Genomic DNA, 18,942 nt, shown 5'->3' with positions numbered 1-18,942 from the left:
ATCGAGGTCTCAGATCGCACTTTGTTTTTTGACTGATGAAAATGAAATTAGTTTCAAAGCCTGTTGTGGTTAAATGTCACTGAAGTACAAAAATCTGAGACGAGATGTTATTTCTGTTTAGCTCTTAATCTGCTGTGAGAACAATCTGATCAAAGAAGGTCAGAAACACAGAAGCAGAATGTCACACACACACACGAGTCTCTCTCTCTCTCTCTGTCACACACTCACACACCTGAATTTGTAGGCAGAGGCGTGGATTTTTAGTACGGGAAGTGTTCTGGTTTCTGTAGTCCGAGTAGCATTGACCAATCACGTATCAGCAGGCTGCAGCGTATGCAGGTGAAACAGTCCGTGTGGAGAGCAAAAGCAGTCCATCAGCGTCACCTGACAACGATTTACCTTCTTATGAATCTCCATGAACAAATAGCAAGTTTAGCTAACAATCTGTTCTAGATCTAAAATTCAACTTGAGACAAATTCCCTGACGCTGTGTCACGAAAGTCGTTCAGATTTCCTGACTTCCTTGAATGCATCAGAAATGCTCGATCCGTCCTCCGTTCAACATTAGTAGTAGTTTTCTTCTCCTCTTGAGGACAGACCTGACAAAGCTTCATGTTGACTTGTTACTAATCTGCATCATGTTGTTGTTCTTTCAGCAAACTGAAGAGCCGTTAATTAAAGTCGATCACAAGAAAATCTGTTTCTGTTTGGGCTTCATCCCGCTGAAGTCAGCCAGAGTGCAGCCTCTGTGTAACTTGCTGTTTACAGTGAGACTGAGACTCAGCACAAACAGAAGAAGGAGAATTTCACTTCACTTTGATCTGAACACACGGCAACTTCTTGAGTTGCTAACTGGACTGTGAACAATGTAGCGCACGGAAAAAAGAAGTCTTGGTGGGAAGTCTTTATCGCTAACCACTCGCTAAAGCAATCATGGATGCGCAGCTAATATAAAAACTGTTTTGCACAGTGAGACAGATGGTGCATGAAAACATTTGTGTCCCCCTCTGACCATGAATTCATCTAGAGACTATCAGAGAAGGAATCTAACACACATTTATACCAGCAGCATTCATGAACCCCTTCCAAAAAGACTTGCAAGTACTCACCGTGTACTCTGACCGTAGTCCCAGCAGACAGCATCAGAGTAATGGACAGAAAAGGGAGGTGTGTGACGGACGCAGACACGTAGAAGACAACAAAAGGAATCAAACATGACGGGAGAGAGAAGAGGAGAAAAAATACTTCAGTTCAGAATGGAAAACAGGAGCATTAAGCTTCAGCATACTACCTTACAATAGAAAACACATTTTCTGAACTCGTCTTTATCTATAATAATTTTCTTAATTAATGCCCTGATCAGATCATTATGAGTTTGCCCCTCTCAGGCTGCCGTATGCTGTGTTGAGTGTACAGCAGCAGACCAGATTAGCATGACGGCATCTTTAGGTTCGTTTCCACAGAGCATATGACATACAGTATATGCCTGTAAGTATGAGTGATTATCATGTTGTTTGCCAAGTAAGTAAAATACATCGTTTCTCAAGTCAAAATTAACGCGATGCTTATTTTAGCCGTTGTTGGCACGTGTTTGGAAACTGTTGCAAATGTGATGCCGATGTAAAATAAACAGCTCTTGTCAAACTAAAGGCTAATGACTGATTGTCATCAATTATAAGAGTTATTTTTTAATCATCGTTTTTCAGGCTTCTTAGTCAGATTTATGTAAATTGCTTTATTTGTGTTGCTTTTATCCCAAAGTGAAATCATAACCACCATCTGTTTAAATGAAACATTAACTAATGATTCACAAAGACATAATTATGTTATGACTGTACGTGGTGAGGCACGATTATTAGCTCACTATGAAGTGCAAAGTGGCATTGGTTCATTGTGGCAATTTACACATGAATATACAGTTTTAATTAACACTAGATATTAAAGATATAATCTCGAGGATTTTCATGCCTGTTAAGTCTCTATCTCTCACTGACTGAGGTAACACAATGGTGACTGAGCCTATGGCCCACTGATGAAAGCCTTTGAATTTGCAGTATTACAGACTGGGTGTCTGTGGCAACTTTCATGGAACAAATCACAAGCGGCGCCCAGTTAGTGACGCGTTTTCCATCAGCCAGCAGTGGTTGGTCTGCCAGAGAGGGTAGGCGGAGCTAAGGCAAGTGTTGCGAGTAAACAGTAATCTACTATGGCTGAACAAGCAAAGAAAAGATGGATGACTACAGATACAACTTCAACAATAACTGAAAATCCAAAGAAAAAGAAACAAACTCGACGCTCAGATGAAGCAAACAGTCTAAAAAGGAAAGCGACCGTCAGCCAGGAAAATCTAGAGTTACAACCGGGAAGTGTCCTTCCGCAATTACCGTATATCGCCATTCGGGGGCGCCCAAGAGAATTAAACTGAAATCTTCAAGATTGTCAGTTTAATAGGAAATTAATCAATTAACAAGATAGAATTAATAGCAATTAATATATTACTCAGTCTGTTAATCATATCGACTTTTTATTGCTGATGTGGTAATCAATAAGGCATGTCTTAGTTCTTCAGGAATCATACATTAACTTGTGATGATCTGAGCATGATTTAAATTGTGAAGCAGCTGCATAATCATTTAAAATAAAGGGGCATTAGACCGCGCTTAAATGATATGCAAATGAGCAAGCCCATTACACAGTCTATATGTGGATATATTATTTATATATAATATTATTTCTTGCTCGTGAGGCAGGTTTGGATCTAGAAATATGATCGATTTTCCACCGAGTTTCATGTCTGTCAAATCTGTTATCCTGCTTCCAGACAAACAAACTGCACTGAGAGTTTAACCTCCTGTGCAGAGGTAATTCAACACTTTCCAGGAATCTCTCCACACAACAAATTCAAGAGGCTGAACTTCATACAGGTAAACAGCCATTTGGCAGAGTCTCAAATTCGGTGTCAAGTTTGTTGTGGAACCTTCAGACCTGAGGGATGTTTCGCCGTGCCACTGCCAGGTGATAAAAACACCACTTAAAGGTAACACATAAAGAGCTGCAGATAACGGCTGTTATGCAACACATCACTCAAAGGTTTGACACCGAGACTGGTGCCGTGAATGGTAATAGGAAGCTGTTAGTTTCTAGTGCAGGGTTGGCAGATACTTGGGGTGCTGCTGTGCTCGATGTGAGGCGCTCTGGATTAAAGCGGAGAAACGGGGATGCTCAAATGTCAGACCCAAACTACAATCATGAAGCGAGCTGTGAGGGGGTTTTTAGACTTCCTGTTCAGCCGTTCTTCACTTTTTATCTTTCAGTTTAACCTGCCTGTGCTCTCCCCATCACTTCCACCTTTCCTCCTGACCTCTGACCCTCCATCCCCTCTGCTCAGTGTGGATTTTATTGGACAGATTAGTGCTTTAATATCTTTTTACCCCCTAAATAATAAATCGGCTGCCAACAGGTGAGCGTTTGCAGAGGTCTGCATAAATGATGTGTGTGTCCTTTAGCCATGCTGTTAGAGAGGGAGCTGCTTCTTTAAAGAGACAGTGCACTACGCTGCTCATAATCTGATGTTCTGTAGGTAGTAATGACAGGATGAACAGTGTTACTAAAGCACATGCATGTATAATCAAAGTATTACCTGTGATAGTGTACGGGTAATAGTTCCAAGCCTTCTCTGTGACGTAGAAAATCTTGGGGACCACTGCTCGGGCCCAGCTCGGCAGCTTGCTGAAACACAGAGAGATAAAAGCGGCTGCATTTGTAAAATGAAGAAGAGAAAGAAAAGTGACGTTGCTTCACTCTTCTCTTTGACCCCATCACCTTGAGAAGTACTGACAAACATCCAGCTGTGTGAAGCCATAATGGACGCCGTCCAAGGCGGCCATGTTGGCCCCTGGGGGAGTTAATAACAACGATTACACCCTGAACCCTACAGTGGAGTTTCAGAGCGACACAGAAGCTGGAACGCGCTTCGAGCGAGCTATAACTCAGCACAAATTGATTCTTAGAGTTGCAGACGAGTAGGGGAGAACCTTATTAGGCCTCTAATCAAAATGCAAATGACTCTGGAGGAAAGAGAAACCTGGGTTAGATGGAGGGAAGCCGCTAAGTCGCACATTTCAGAGATGCATGAATTCAGAGATGAACGGAGCTGATTTCTTTTGAGTTTAGAAGTAAGTGAGCACAAATACTTTATTAGAGGATTCATTTTCACTTTCACTCTGAACCTAACGAGCATGTCTGTGGGAGGAGGCCAGAGTACCCAGGCTTTGACTTTTATACCGTGAGGACATTTCTACGAAAGTGCTAAGCGGTCCATATCGTTATTTACTCGTCATTTCTGGTTGTTTTCTCGAGATCTCGACTTATTTATCTCAAAATAACAAATAATAATAAGCTGGTTTTCCCATTATAAAGGATTGATTGTTCTTGTGATAATCTTGGTACGATCTAGAAAACAGAACAACAGGCTGGTCTCTGTGTTATTACAGACCAGGACACGCCATGCTGCCATTGCCCACACTAATGAGGTAAGCCTGTTTCTATAGCCCCTTTTTACACGGCCAGTTCAAGGCGGGATTATTACGCCTGCAAAGGCCACAGACCTTGGCTCTGTTTGTTTTCCTGCCTCTGTTTTCTCCTCCCTGATTGCCTGGCTCCTCCCACCTCGTTGAGCGATTGCGCTCACCTGCTGTGGCCTTTAAAAGCTTGGGGAATCAAAGATGGCTTTCTCTTTCTCCCTCCTAGCACCCAGCTTGGTTTTGGTTTGGTTTGCTTGTGTTTAGGTTAGCCTTCGTTACTTATTAAATGTTAGCTAATTGCTGACTCACCTGTTAGTTTTCTTTTGTTGATTTACACTTAATAATCCATTTGTTTATTTATAACGCTGTTACTTTGTGGATCTCCCTTCTTTGTTAGACTCTTCAGCAAGCTGGGCATAACAAACGGGGGCTCGTCTATCTTATAAATCTTGGATATTGGTTGTCTGTGACTGTCGATTCGCCTCTGAGGCAGTAACAGAGGCGAAACGGCGTCTGTGTAAACAGCAGAGCCACCAGGGCGGAACAGCGGCTTGTGTTTGTGTGTTGTGCATTTGAAACTATTGTTTATACCGCGCATGTTTTGCTTCCGCAATGCCGGAACAGTATTTAGAAACACACACTGGGGCGGCTTTACGCTGGCGTTGCTCGGTCCAATGTAAAATGGCAAAGGCTGCATGACGGCAGCTGGAGTCATAAAAGGGCTTCTGCTTTTGCAACTCTGGGGGATACGAGTTCTCGAGATAAATAAGTCGAGGACGCAACAAAACAATCGTAAATGACTTGTTATCACTGGAAAAGTAGTAAATAAAATGTATGGATGCATGTCCGCTTAGGGCCTCCGTACATTTCAGAGCCTGTACCCTCCTTCGACTTCAGTAAAGAAGTCTAATCAGTTCTTCTGCTTTATTACACTTACACTGTCAGCACTTTCTTGATTAAGAAAGTGTACTTTTGCCTCCTCTGGATGTCTTTAAAACTTTCTTACAACAGAACACAAATAGAAAGAAACAGCGAGTGCAGACGGTCTCATTATTGAGTCTCATCAGAAAATCAGTTAATCGCAAAACCCGAATCACAGTTTGTCCAAATTGTTGCAAACTGGATATCAGCCAGTCGTGAACAGCAAGCAGCTCCATAATTGAACACGAGGCCATCATTGCACTGTACCAAATTTCACTTTGAGGACGGTTCTCTTTTAAACCAGCCATTGATTTTTTAAACTCCCTAATCATCACCCTCTGCCCTCCTGCATTTATACCCAGCGGCTGTAAGTGAATGCGGAGATTAAAGTGTGAGTGTGTGCGGAGCGCCGGGACACGAGGCGGACGGCTCCCTGTCGTCTCCCTCCGATGGACTGTCAAACCACCAAGGGAGTGTCCAGACGCTGCACACTTGTCGCATGTCCTCACACTGCCTTAGCTACAAGACACACACACACGCACAGACTGCAGCTATAACATGGTAACAGGTGGTTTGTGGGCGGAAAGAGGCAGGCGCAGCGTCCAGCAGCGTCCGCTCAAATTATCCATCACTTACACTGACCTCATCTCTCTCTGCGCCCGCCCACGCGCACACACAGAGGCACTAAACCCGACTCTCCTCTGAGTTTCTCAATGACGCTCCACATTTCCCAAAGGCCCCCTTACGTGTCACTCCTGACCGCAGACTCTTCTCCCTCTCACTTTATTATTCTCCGTGCGGCTCTCGTCTCGTCTCTGTCTCGTTGTCTTTCTCTTGGCAGCGAGTGGCCTAGTTTTGTGTGACAGTATTTGACTCTTCTTAACGCAGGATTTATCTTATCAGTCATCTTACCACAACAAAAGACGACGTGTCAGTGAAACAAATTGAGTGTTTAAATAAAGTAGATGAGAGGAGCAAACATCACTTTCATATGAATAAACGGGGAAAACGAAAAAAACTTAGCTTCAGCAGGTACAGGACAAACAGGCAGGTAAAAGTCCACAGAACACACACTCAGTGATGCGTGTGGCGACACAGTGAGAGTCTCCGAGCCACAAGGATCCACAGGTAAGTGACTCACACAGTGGTGTCGTTGTAAGGGAACGCCAAACAGGCAAAAGGAGAGGCAGACAGAAAGTAGGAACGCTGAAGCAGAACTCGGCTGAGTGAATGCTGGAGAGTCTTGCATGAGGCGGTACAGAACAACCTGACAATGAGTGTGTGCCCAGGAGAGGCTTATATACCGGCTTGATTACTGATGAGGAGCAGCTGTGTGCCCAGGTGAGCTGGTGAGGTGGGCGTGGCAGGCAGGCAGAGTGGAGCATGTCGCTTTAAAACAAAAACTAATGAAGATCTAAATAGAATAAATAGATTTAAAGACTGGGGCAAAAACTAGTAATTATTTTCTTTACCTATTAATGTAATTATGTTAACGATTACGTAATTTTTACAGAGAATTATACCAGATAAACGCAGTGTGTTTTCATGTCCATATTATCAATTACCAATCCAAACAATTACTTTTTATTTGGGACTTTTAAGTGTATTTTCTTCTAACAAAACAAAACCCCGTTCCTACTTTTATCACACGTGGTTTGAGCGACTCTGACGCCCACATGAAAAAGTAGAGAGAGTTCAGGTGGAGCGACACGTTTCTTTATACAATAAATACAAACAGACTTGTGGGCTGCAGTTGTGTTACTTCAACAGGATGTCATCAAACGTTTGTAACGGAGTTTAAATGTCATGTTTAAAGCTCAAAGTCTCCTACTTCCTGTCGGGAAGGTTAAGCTGCTACAAGCTAAATACTAGGCTACTCCTTGAACGGTCTGTATATGTAGCCACAGCATTAACAAGCACGGGGACAAGGTGCCGTCAATAACGGGAATACACTCACTTACAAGCAACTTAGTGTAATGGAGCATCTGCCTTGATCATCCCGCTAACAAGATCTGTGACGGCAGCAGTGTCGCGTGCATGTTAAGAGTTTGCAGGTAAGTGACACACAGACTCTGCAGCACAGCGGTCAGTTCATTGTGTGCTCTGATGAAGAGCTGCACTTATGTGATAACAGAAGAACTTTTCCTGCAGATTAGTTTTCGTTTCGCACCGAGCAGCAATAAAGTAGCAGCTTGACGTGTTTCACTTAATTTGCCTCACTATGGCACGTCCTGCAATGAGACTGTTAAACGATCGTGCAGCCCTTATTGATAAGACATATTAGGGAAATAGTTTTCTTTCAATAGATTTATTGATTAATGGATTAATCCTTGCATCTCTGTTTTATTTCGGGTGTTGCTTATTCTGACGTGAGCTAGCGTATGTAAATGCCGGCCTCCTATTTTCCCTCTTGTGTTTTTTTGTGTGAAACACAGCCTGGTCCCTGCTGCTTCTTGCCATTTTTCGACAGTCTGATAGTCCTGGAAAGTTCTGGAAAGTTCTGTTAACATTGCAGTGGGATGAGTTAGTAAAAAAGTTATGTCAAAGTTGGTGGATTGTGCGCTGCAGGACTAAACTGAGCTGTCTGCAAGGTTTCAAGCAAGACACTGAATCAGCATATGTACCGATCGACGGTAGGCCTACAGTTTCTGACTGGCCATGAGATCAATTAGTTATAACTGTAGAAGTATGCAGTGATTGAAACATTTATGATTTAGAGTTTTTGAAACAGAAGAATTTGGTCTGTATGTCAAGTCTGCCGATGATGTTTTCATACAGTACACTCAGTTCAAAGATTTCAATATGCTCTAATGCTTTTAACTTCTCTTGCTCTTAAAAATCCATGTTTTTGTCGCCAAGCTTTAAATTTACAGATTTAAAAAGGAAATCAATGAGCTGCTGATTCAGGCTTTCCCCTTGATTCCCCTCAGCAGTGTAGTGGATTAAAAGTCAGACTGTCACATTTTGCACATAAACAAGTCCTTTTTTTGCATTGCAGGTGTGTGACGTGCGAGGAGTAATATGCCTAAATGAGACTGCGCTTCACAGCAGTTGTAATATTCATAACTCAATTTCACGCTTATAAAGTTTTACAAAGAACAGGGTGAGTTTAAATGAAAAAATGGGCCAGAAAAGAGAAGAAAAGTGGCACAAAACTACACTTTCTTCTTGCTCATTCCTGTAACAGCAATGCTTCATGCAGCTTACGATATCTGAAGTTTCATAAGACAGCGTGCAGATGTTGCACTTGAGACATCTAACTGAAGGTTAATCTATATTTTAATGAACAATTGAAGCTGGGGATTATTTCAGTGAGATTAACTTTTAAAGAATAAAAAGTCTTCATCATAAGATGTGGGCTTTGATGTTTCTCTGGACAATCAAGGACCAGTTTCTCCTTTTTGGATCAAAGGAGGATATGAAACGAACATCCGTATGCATGGTAAATAATTCATAAAATCAAAGCTAACATGTGTTACATGGTAAGAGGAGACACTCACTTGTTGAGGTAGATTCTTTTCTCTGTGAACTGGCCTGATCCGTGCTCGGGGTCGTCATACGGCTCGTTCTGGACCACCTCCACCCCCTCCCCACGTTCACTCTGTTCATGGCTGTGTTTGCTGATCATGTAGAGCTGGCCGATCCGGTACTGAAAGAAACAGGAGACAAAGAAAACAGAAGCTTGATATTAGATTGTTTTATTCAATCTAGTGAGCTACTTGCTGGGTAATGCACTTAGCAACAATAGCCTTGTTTCCACCTAAAATACCCAGGACTTTTACGGCCAGGAACCTTTTTTTTCAAGTGTATAAAAGGTTCCTCCAGCCGATAGTTGTTTGTGTTTACACCTGGGTCTAAAGACCCGTGAAGACGAGGCAAATTAGTCTGCTGGAGTCTGAAAACACACCTTTTACACAGGTTTACAGAGGTTACACCCATGCCATTTCTCATTTCAACGCATTAACACATCACCTACAATTAGGCATCAAGATCTTTTCTTATTTCTAACGATATTAAGTATTTTAAGCAAGGTAAGGAACACATCCACACAGTCAAAGTACTTGCTGCTTAAAGGCCCACGCCAGAAGTCCCTGAACTTTACGAAAGTACTACCATTGGAGCAGGGGCGTATTTGGGCTTAAAATAAAGTCCCAGAACTTTACTAAGTACCTCGTACCTGCAGAGAAAACACACCACCACAACAAACTTACTGTAAAAAGAACATGTGTTGTTGTTGTTGTTGCTCTCTTTGCCTGTCTCTATCCTGCATCTCCCTCTATCCCATTTTTCGGCCCATACAGTCGAGGCAGACGTTCAACATGAATCTGGTTCTGCTCGACATTTCTGCCTGTTAAAAGGAAGTTTTTCTGCCACTGTGCCAAATATTGCTAAGTACAAGTAAAGATTGATTGATTGATTGATTGACCAAACCTACCAAAACTCCCAAGCCTGTGGAGAAAGTTCCTGTGGTGGGAACACAGCTAATGCGCTTTTGCTTGAAGTCAAACATCTGACTCAACAGTGTATTTTTAAAGCAGTCATAAAAATAAACGCAGAAAGGAAAATACCAGGATTACTGCTCATATACTGGGCTGTCCTAACACCTTGGGACAGTCCCCCCATAGCGAAGGAAAGCTGGGGGCTTAGGAGCTGTCCGCAGCATAGTGGCAAAGGCCTCATATAGGGCCTGGACCAAGCAGCACAACAATAGCAACGGCAGCAGCAGCAACGACTCTATCCCACGGCCCCTGGGGACACATCCGTCAACACACACATCATTCCCTCATCACCGACTGACCCACTTGGCCAAATGACAATGTCACTTTTGGTCGCCCTGACAGCCCGGACCGAAGTGTAACACGGAAACTATTTTCCATACATTTGGAAAACGACAAGCCTCGGAGTGAGAGTGCTCCAGGTCGGAGATTTCTGACTGCTCGTAGCACTATTTCCGGGGCCGGGGAAATCGATCTGGCCCTGATGGTGACTTTTGCCACTGTGCGGGAATGCCAAGGGTTCATGTAGGACTCAACTGCCACACATAAACGCGCACACACACACATACACAGAGCTGTGTTAAGCTAATGGAAAAAAGCACTGACTTGTGACTCCACATCCAGCCACAAAGAGGAAGGAATGGAGAGAGGAGAAATGTGATAGTATAATGGGGAAAAAGCGGAGCCAGCGAGTACCAGTAATAAAGCTCACACTTCTTTTATCACAGTGACAATTTTTTCCATCCACCGACCAAGCGGGAAAAGAAAGAGGTTGAGACAGAGTATTCCCAGCAGGAATGTTGATGGCGGAGTGTTTCTGACTGAGCAGCTGTTGGAGTCTGGAATAATTTTCCGGTGCAATGAGACAGTCACGACCAGGAATGATAAAAGAGGAACCTGTGTTTAGTCTCACACACACACAAGAGAATATAAATATCTTAAGTGCAGAGAATTTTGTAAGTAATTGTAAATTTCTACTTTACATTTTAGACTCTTGATTTTAACAAATACGTGTGTTTCTTCTTTATTTACTGTCCCTCACTGTTCAAGGACAGAAAAATCAATATCAACTGTACAAAACGGCAATAGTGTTTAATATGGTTTGAGAAGATGCACAAGGGTAATAGCCTGGAAAACATACAAACACAACAGCTATAACAGAAATGCAGTCCAAGGTGGAATGAATCACAAGGGATATTCCGAGGACATAGCAGTATAAAGTAGTTTACCATGGGCAGCACCCATTTTCCTATGGGGACAAGCCCTGCTTGGGAAGCTCACATGCGGTTTTATTGTTGCTGTGTAGCATTTAACTGCTTCTGAATTGATTATCACCTGAACAGTTAATGGATATTGGAAATCTGGAGGGACATCAGGCTATATTTCAAGGAAAACAACATATTTACTTATTCATTATGTGCAGAAAGCTAAGCTAAGTCACAAAAGCTAAATGGTTAGTCCTCGGTAAAATCACTGCTAGTGAACATTCCTGCTAGCTAGCCAACATTAACAGTAGTTAGGAATTTATGTCTTTTGGATATTGTATCACTAATGTTAATGTTAGCTAGGATATGATACACTTAGCTGTCATCTAATGGTAGGTTACGTTAATGTTACCTGGGAAATGCTACCACTGACTGTTACCTAAAGATAGGTTACATTAATATTAGCTAGGGAATGCTACTGTTCGCTGTCGTCTAATGGTAGGTTACGTTAATGTTAGCTACGAAATGCTACCGTTAGCTGTCACCTAAAGGTATTGTTATTTTAATGTCTGCTTGGAAATGTTACCGTTAGCTGTTGCGTAATGGTAGGTTACATTAATGATTGCTAGAAAATGCTACTATTAGCTGTTGCCTATTGGTAGATTACGTTAATGCTAGCTAGGAAAGGCTACCATTAGCTGTCATCTAATGGTAGGTTTCGTTAATGTTAGCTCGGAAATGTTTCCATTAGCTGTCGTCTAGTGGTAGGTTAAGATAAAGTTCCTAGGAAATGCTACCACTGGCTGTTACCTAAAGGTAGGTTACATTAATATTAGCTAGGAAATGCTACTGTTAGCTGTCATCTAATTGTAGGTCACTTTAATGTTAGCTAGGAAATGTTTCCATTAGCTGTCGTCTAATGGTAGGTTAAGATAAAGTTCTTAGGAAATGCTACCATTGGCTGTTACCTAAAGGTAGGTTACATTAATATTAGCTGGGAAATGCTACTGTTAGCTGTCATCTAATTGTAGGATATTTTAATGTTTGCTAGGAAATGTTACCATTAGCTGTTGTCTAGTGGTAAGTAACAATAATGATTGCTAGAAAATGCTACCACTAGCTGTTGCCTAATGGTAGATTACGTTAATGTTGCTATGAAAGGCTACCGTTAGCTGTCATCTAATGGTATGTTATGTTAATGTTAGCTTAGAAATGTTACCATTAGCTGTCATCTAATGGTAGGTTACGTTCATGTTAGCTATAAAATGACCATTAACTGTGGTCTAATCGTAGGTTACATTAATGTTAGCTAGAAATACTACCGTTAGCTGTCATCTAATGGTAGGTTGTAAGTTACCAAACATGGTGTTTTAACTATATTGCATAATTTCCCCTCTCCATCCACTGTCTCTTCAGATCATTCAGTATATGAAATGACTACAATTTGAAGGATTCTCTACACTTTTACAATTTGTAAATATATGGAGAATAATACTACAGCAGTACTACATTATAACAGCATTTTACTTCCCATCCTTTAGTGGTGAAAATGGCCTCCGAGTGTGCCCCTTAATTAACTAGGTTTGTACTGCATTTCAACAGTTCTGTGTTTATATTTAAGAGCTGTTAGTGAGTGATTCAGAATGGGGAAGATCATGACATTCAGACAAAAGAAGAGGGTCGCAAAAATCAGTAATTACACATCCAAAGATTCCTGTTTGAGCAAAACAAAGAAGAGACGGCTGAGCGGCATACATAAATCTCGCTGTTAGATGAAAGCATCATGGCAGAGTACCCACTCGAGGGGACCTCTTAGCACCGCTCTGATGACTAGCAGCATTAATGTATCAACATTACGCTCCATCTTTCCTGCGACCCTCGGCTCATTCAGGGTTCACACATAGTGTGTAAACTCGGCAGCTGTTGTGATGATCTTCCTATACCTGCCTTTGTATTCAGGCCGTCTGCTGTCTACCTGAGAGCTGTGGTTAATGAATGAGGGATGTTTTCAGTGTTGTATTTGTCAGGCTTCCTTGAATATAGGGGGGAGAAGAGCCCTTGCTCAGATTAAAGTGGCCTTGAAAACTCTTTGTAGCTCTTAAGAAAGTAGAGCCACTGGCAGGATCAAAAGCTGCTGTGTGCTTATAGCCCTGGTGTGTACATTTCTCTTCCACTTATCATTTGATTTATCTGCCTTCTTAATAACTTAATTTTCCTCCTTGTCCTTCTTTCTTGCTTCTTTTTATCCACTACCCGTCTCTTGCTTTCTGCCTAATTTCAAACTTTCGCGAACTCCTCTCACTCTCTCTCTTCAAACTTTGCAACTGGCTCATGATGATGTATAGTTTAGTCATCTTCAACACTCAGAGGGTGTCCTCATGCCAACAACTCTCTTCACACCTCGCATATTTTCAGTGGATAACTTGAAATTGACAAGTGGCAGTGTATCATTACACATGGAGCTCTTATGTTGTGCTGCAAGAGCACTTTGGAGAGAGATACTGGCAGGGTAGGCGGATCCATGAAAAATGATCAACCCAAAAAGATATCTTGATTTTGGTCCCTTGTGCGAAACATGAGCTTTGACCAGGTACGAAGATGGAAGAGGCCAGCGGCACACTCAGAGGGGGAAGGGAACAGTTGAGCATGGCTTTCCTAAGGCCCGTTTTTTTGCACGCTGAAAAGAATATGCCAATCCCAGAGGGGGAAACTCTGCTGTTTGTCGGCGACTCAACCCGTTCTCCTCTGAGGTGTGTGAGGTCCGCTGCTTCCCATCGAAGGGAGCCGGTCGACAGCAGCTCAATTTTTATTACTTTGTTTCAGGTTCTATTTATAACCTTCGATTTTCTGAACCATGTTTTGTACTTAGGTTTGGCGTCGTGCACCTGGAGCGCTCCGAGTTCGGAAGTCAGAAAACTTCTACTGGGAAGTTCTCGAGTTCCCAGTTGTCTGGAACGCAGCACAAGACCGAACTGAAAAGAGATGGTCTGGTCTACGGAGGATTTCCTGCCCAGCAACAGGTAACAAGCATGACTTAACCTGTTATTTCAAAGATAATTTGTTTCAAGGCCCCTACAAACATTCCGAAGTGTATTCCTTGGCCGCATCTGATGGATCCTCTGTGGCTCGGGAAAAGGAGGAGGCATCTGAAGGAGCCTTCAAAATGGGACCGCCTTCGACGCGCCGCTGTGACGCAATCGGCCTTCAAATACGTCCTTCGAAGGATGCAGCTCCTGAAGTAGGACACAGCTTTTGTGTTTCCCTCCTTCTGCGCCAGTTCATCTTTTTCTCTCATGGAAGCGTTCCAGTATTCCTTAGTGTTGTTGTAAGCCTTAGATTCGACCCTTCTGTGCCGTTGGATGTTGATCTGACCTCCTGTGTAATGACCCCTGCTTTGATTAAACAGACTTTGATTTGGCATCCTGTCTCTGAGGTTTGCATTTGGGCCCTCGCCTTGCTTCAGTATCGACAAGCTGTTTCTCCCTGTTTCCATTCATTATGCGAAGCTTAGCTAACCAGCTGCTGGCTGCGTTCAATGGACAGATATGAGAATTGTATAATTTTGGAGCTTAAATTATGCCTCTCTGGAGAACACTACACACAAAAGAGGAGCTGACGTGCTCATCCAAAGCCGTTTTAAAGAATTTAACGGTTGTTATGTGGGGCTTATACAGAGACAAACATACATCAATCACATAAACCTACTACATACACGTATAAAACAAACTGCCTCCTACGACAGCACCACAAATGAAAATAGAACAACATGAACACATTTACAATTCATCCCACAAACGCGCCGGTTGCACTAATACTATTATTTAAAGATGAAAGCGTGGAGCGAACACTGTGATCAAACTCTGTGTCTCTTTCTGCCTCCCTGTTATAACACAGCAGCAGGTGGTGGGGAGCCGCGGCCATTGTGCTGCAGCCAAGGAGTGTGTTAGTGCGAGCGCGAGATAAGAAACCCTGACAGCGCACACGCACACACACTTCCGCACATAAGACAATTCTGGGCACAATGCGAACATGTAATTAAAATTCAACCACACAGGCAGTAATTAGTGCTCTGAGCGATCGTATTCTTGGATGAATGACTGAGCTCCTGTTGAGATAAATAGCGTCTGTGTTTTGATGTCTATTGTAGGGCCGTGTGTGTGTGTGTTTGTGTGTGTGTTAATGAGACAGAGTGAGATGTGAATATGCTCTAATCTATGTGGGCAGATCGTCCTTAATGTAACTCAGTAAACAAAGGGGGTCAATACAGTCTTACATTAATGTGGCAGTTATTGGCCCACTTCATTTGGCTATCATGGTGTAATTATTGATAAGTTTTCTTTTCATTAGCAGTTATTTGGTTGACAGTGTGCCATACATGTACCTTGACATCTGTATAAACTATATGTATAACTCAGTCCCTCCAGCAAGAGCAAATTTAACCAGTTGCCGCAACTTTTTCTCGGCCTTGCAATTTTAGCCAATTGCTGGTGCTTTTATGCAAATATGCATCCCCTGCCAGTCTAATTTAGGCCATCAAACTCACCTCTTATATATTCAAAACATTGATCATCTTTGGAACGCTACATGCTAGAGAAGTACTTTTTTTTGCTGTGAAGCAGAGAGCTGATCCGTGTGATCGTCTCTCTTTCATGAGCTTCCTAATGCGGCCTCCAACAGTGTCTTTATGGAGACTCTATACAGTGAATCCACAGTAACAAATCCCTTACTCAGTGTCCTCTTGTGATTATTAATCCATGTTTCTGTGCTGAACTCTAAACTGTCCACTTAGCCACTTCCTGGTGCCTTGTGTTGCGTCGATTGACCCAGTGTTGTGACCAAGTCATCTTTGCTCAAGTTCCAAGTAAGTCTCGAGTCATTTTGGGCGAGACAAGTCAAGTCAAGTCACAGGTTATGTCACGTCAAGTTGAGTCCTTAGTTAAGGCAAGTCAAGTCACTTTTTCCACCCAAGATCCAGCACTCTTACCTGTAGTATCCGGTCTTTATAAAGAGAAAAGACGAGGTGTTAGCAGCTCGTCTAATGATATTATCAGCCAGTTTATATAACCTGTTCAAAAAGTATGACAATGAATTGTATCTGTGTTATCTTTGCACAGACGCAGCCATGACGATGGTCTGGTCTGAAACAGTATTGAGTAGTAACGAGTACGACTGATGAGGCTTCTCTTTGGGGGCTTTGATGTTGAGTGTTGCCATAGCGAGGAGTTTGACTAATAGCCAGTCCTCCAGTCATGACAATCACATACGGGGGAGCTTTTTGAGTCATCCAATCATGATTCCCAGTTTGCGCTGCGTACATACTTGATAGTTAGACAGGAAAAAACGAGTCTCAAGTCTCAAGTCATCAAAACAGTGACAAAGTCTTGACAAGTCTCAAGTCCACATCTCTGTGTTGACCAATCAGAGGCTCTGTTACTGATGTTTGTGTCAGCGCTGATTTAAAAGAGTCATTGAACAGTGAGATAGTAACCCCCCTGTCTCTTATCAATTGTTTAACGAAATAAGGAGTAGAACAGCGTAAATGTAATATATAATGCGTAGATTCTCCTTTGCACATGTGGATAGCATTGAGGGAAAATGTCTTACTGTAGTGTCATTCAGTTTTTACACATTACATTTGGCATCTTGACACAAATATCGATCGGAAGTGATCAGAAGACAAGCAGCTTGCTCAGCCAATAGATGGCATGATTGGAGCGTTTGTTGCAGTGGATGTGTACAGCGTGTTTTGCAACTCTCTAAAAAAGCTGCCGCAAAATCACATTGAAAGGACAATCACAGAAAATGTCCACGGAATCCTGAAGGGGCTGATAAAACAGAAGGGTTTTGGTCCTTCCCTACAAATCACCATCATTTGTCATAACCTTTACACCTGGTGAAATCCATTCATATTTTTTTATCTTGTCCGTCCATATGGTGGGTGAATTATATTAACATCAGAGGGCGCACAGATATAAACACGCTGCCTCTCAGCAGATGCACACAAACAGTGGCCAAAGGACGATTTTCAATATAGAAACAGAGACATGTTTATTTATGCTGGCAAAGTTTGATCCGAGTTTATCAAAGCACGTGCTTACAAAATTAAATACCTGGCGTGAATTACATGGGGCTGCAGTGGTTAGCTCTGTTGCCTAGCAGCAAGAAGGTTCCTAGATTAAGTCCCGGTCCCGGGCCTGTCTGTGTGGAGTTTGCATGTTCTCCCTGTGCATGCATGTGTTCCCTCCAGGTACTCCGGCTTCCTCCCGCAGTCCGAAGACATGCTCGTTAGGTTCAGTGGTGACTCTAAAATTGCCCGTAGGTGTGAGACGGATTGTGAAAGCCCCCTGCGACCCTGAACAGGATACGAGGTATAGATGACTGATGGGTGGATGAATAACATGCAGCAACACATGGGTCTTTATGGGACACTGCACACAATACTACATTTGGAGAATCACGCTGTGCACTGCGGACATGTTCCATAATCTAAGCTCATACTGAGAGGTGGACACGTAACATATGGATCTGCAGCTGCAACAAACTGACTCAAAATCTTCCAGCAGGTGAAGCAAAAAAAAAACCAGAAACACACACTGCAGCACCGCACGGTGCCTTCAGGCAGCGTGAGAGAGGGCAACCTCCATTTACTCGTTCATCTCACAGACTTGATGAAACCAACCAGCATCCAGATAAAAACAGAGAGCTGCTGCACATCATACATCACAGAACTCCATTAAAAACACAACCAGGAGGCCCAGCGGTCCCTCTGTGCTGTAAATGACATTGTGCTCCAGCATGAGCAGAGGCTCTGTCAGAGGTGTGGGAGTCTCACACAAGAGCTCTGCTATATGGAAATGTGTGAACAGAAAGAATGCACAGACATAAGGAAGACTCTGGAGACTCTTTTCAGTCAGGCATTTAAGGGGGAAGTTGCAGAGGAAGGGGGAATAGAAGAAGAGTTGAAAGTGAATGTTTTTTCCGTCTTGTCTTGTCTTGATAAACCCATAGACCATAATCGTTGTCGTGTCAGGTGCATTCTTACTTCAAAAAGTGATAATGAACATCAGAACTTTTTCAGTCACGACTTCATCATTTCCCAAACGTTTAATTGACCTGAGTCTCTCCGCATGTTTTCAAAGGTATCCATAATCATCTGGACGAGGCATTAGTATTCCTGTGGTGCTGCTGCTTATGTTTATGCATCATTCAGACCAACAACGCCTGAGGACACGACTAAGAGCTCACATAGAGAGGTCTGATGCACTGCTAATAGGTCACTTAAGGTCATTGAAATTCTAATCAAAGATAATGATGAGACGCAAGTTTCAAAGAGAGATGTTCTTTGATGTCTTTGAAGTATTTCTTTAATATCCAAATAGCACATCGTTACTACCAGCAGATGATCTCAATCAGGACGCTCAGCCAGAGAGAGGGACACAGAAACACACACATTCATCATGTCCTCGAGGACAGCCTCCTAAGCCTCTCCCTCTCTTTCTTTAACCTTTAAGTTCTTTCCCCCAACCGCACACTTCTGCTCACCTTGACTCAGATGAGGTTCCCTCACTTTGCAAAAAAAATCTCCTCACTCTCCGCCTCTAAAACTGCGCCTTTTCATCACAAGGACACGCATCACACGGTGCTGTGTCAGCAGAACTCTAGGCATGCTGTTGAGAGCGAGCGAACATGATTGACTGCGTTTGCTGCGTTCATGCTGATTCAGCACAACGTGAAGGTGGGTGTTAACTCCCTGTAATGGTTTGATAAATCCTCATGCCAGCGTTGGTCGTATACGCG

At 42.8% G+C, this 18,942-nt stretch overlaps 1 protein-coding gene across 1 annotated transcript in view; it reads right to left on the bottom strand.

Moving 5' to 3' along the window:
- LOC138602950 (cytoplasmic phosphatidylinositol transfer protein 1-like) overlaps positions 1-18,942 on the bottom strand; it is a 57,329-nt gene that overhangs the window by 13,768 nt on the left and 24,619 nt on the right. Inside the window, exons 2-4 of the mRNA XM_069674589.1 lie at positions 8,945-9,093; positions 3,641-3,729; positions 1,110-1,117 (exon numbers count right to left, since the gene is read on the bottom strand). Of these exons, the coding sequence (XP_069530690.1) occupies positions 1,110-1,117; positions 3,641-3,729; positions 8,945-9,093 (246 nt within the window). The remainder of the gene's footprint in view (positions 1-1,109; positions 1,118-3,640; positions 3,730-8,944; positions 9,094-18,942) is intronic.

This window comes from Semicossyphus pulcher, unplaced genomic scaffold (genome assembly GCF_022749685.1).
Source record: "Semicossyphus pulcher isolate SPU_LCO1_2020_fin unplaced genomic scaffold, fSemPul1.0.p SCAF_23, whole genome shotgun sequence".
Classification (NCBI taxonomy): Eukaryota; Metazoa; Chordata; class Actinopteri; order Labriformes; family Labridae; genus Semicossyphus; species Semicossyphus pulcher.
The sequence above is the reverse complement of the archived record's forward strand: the minus strand, read 5'-3'. Positions and strand labels throughout refer to the sequence as shown.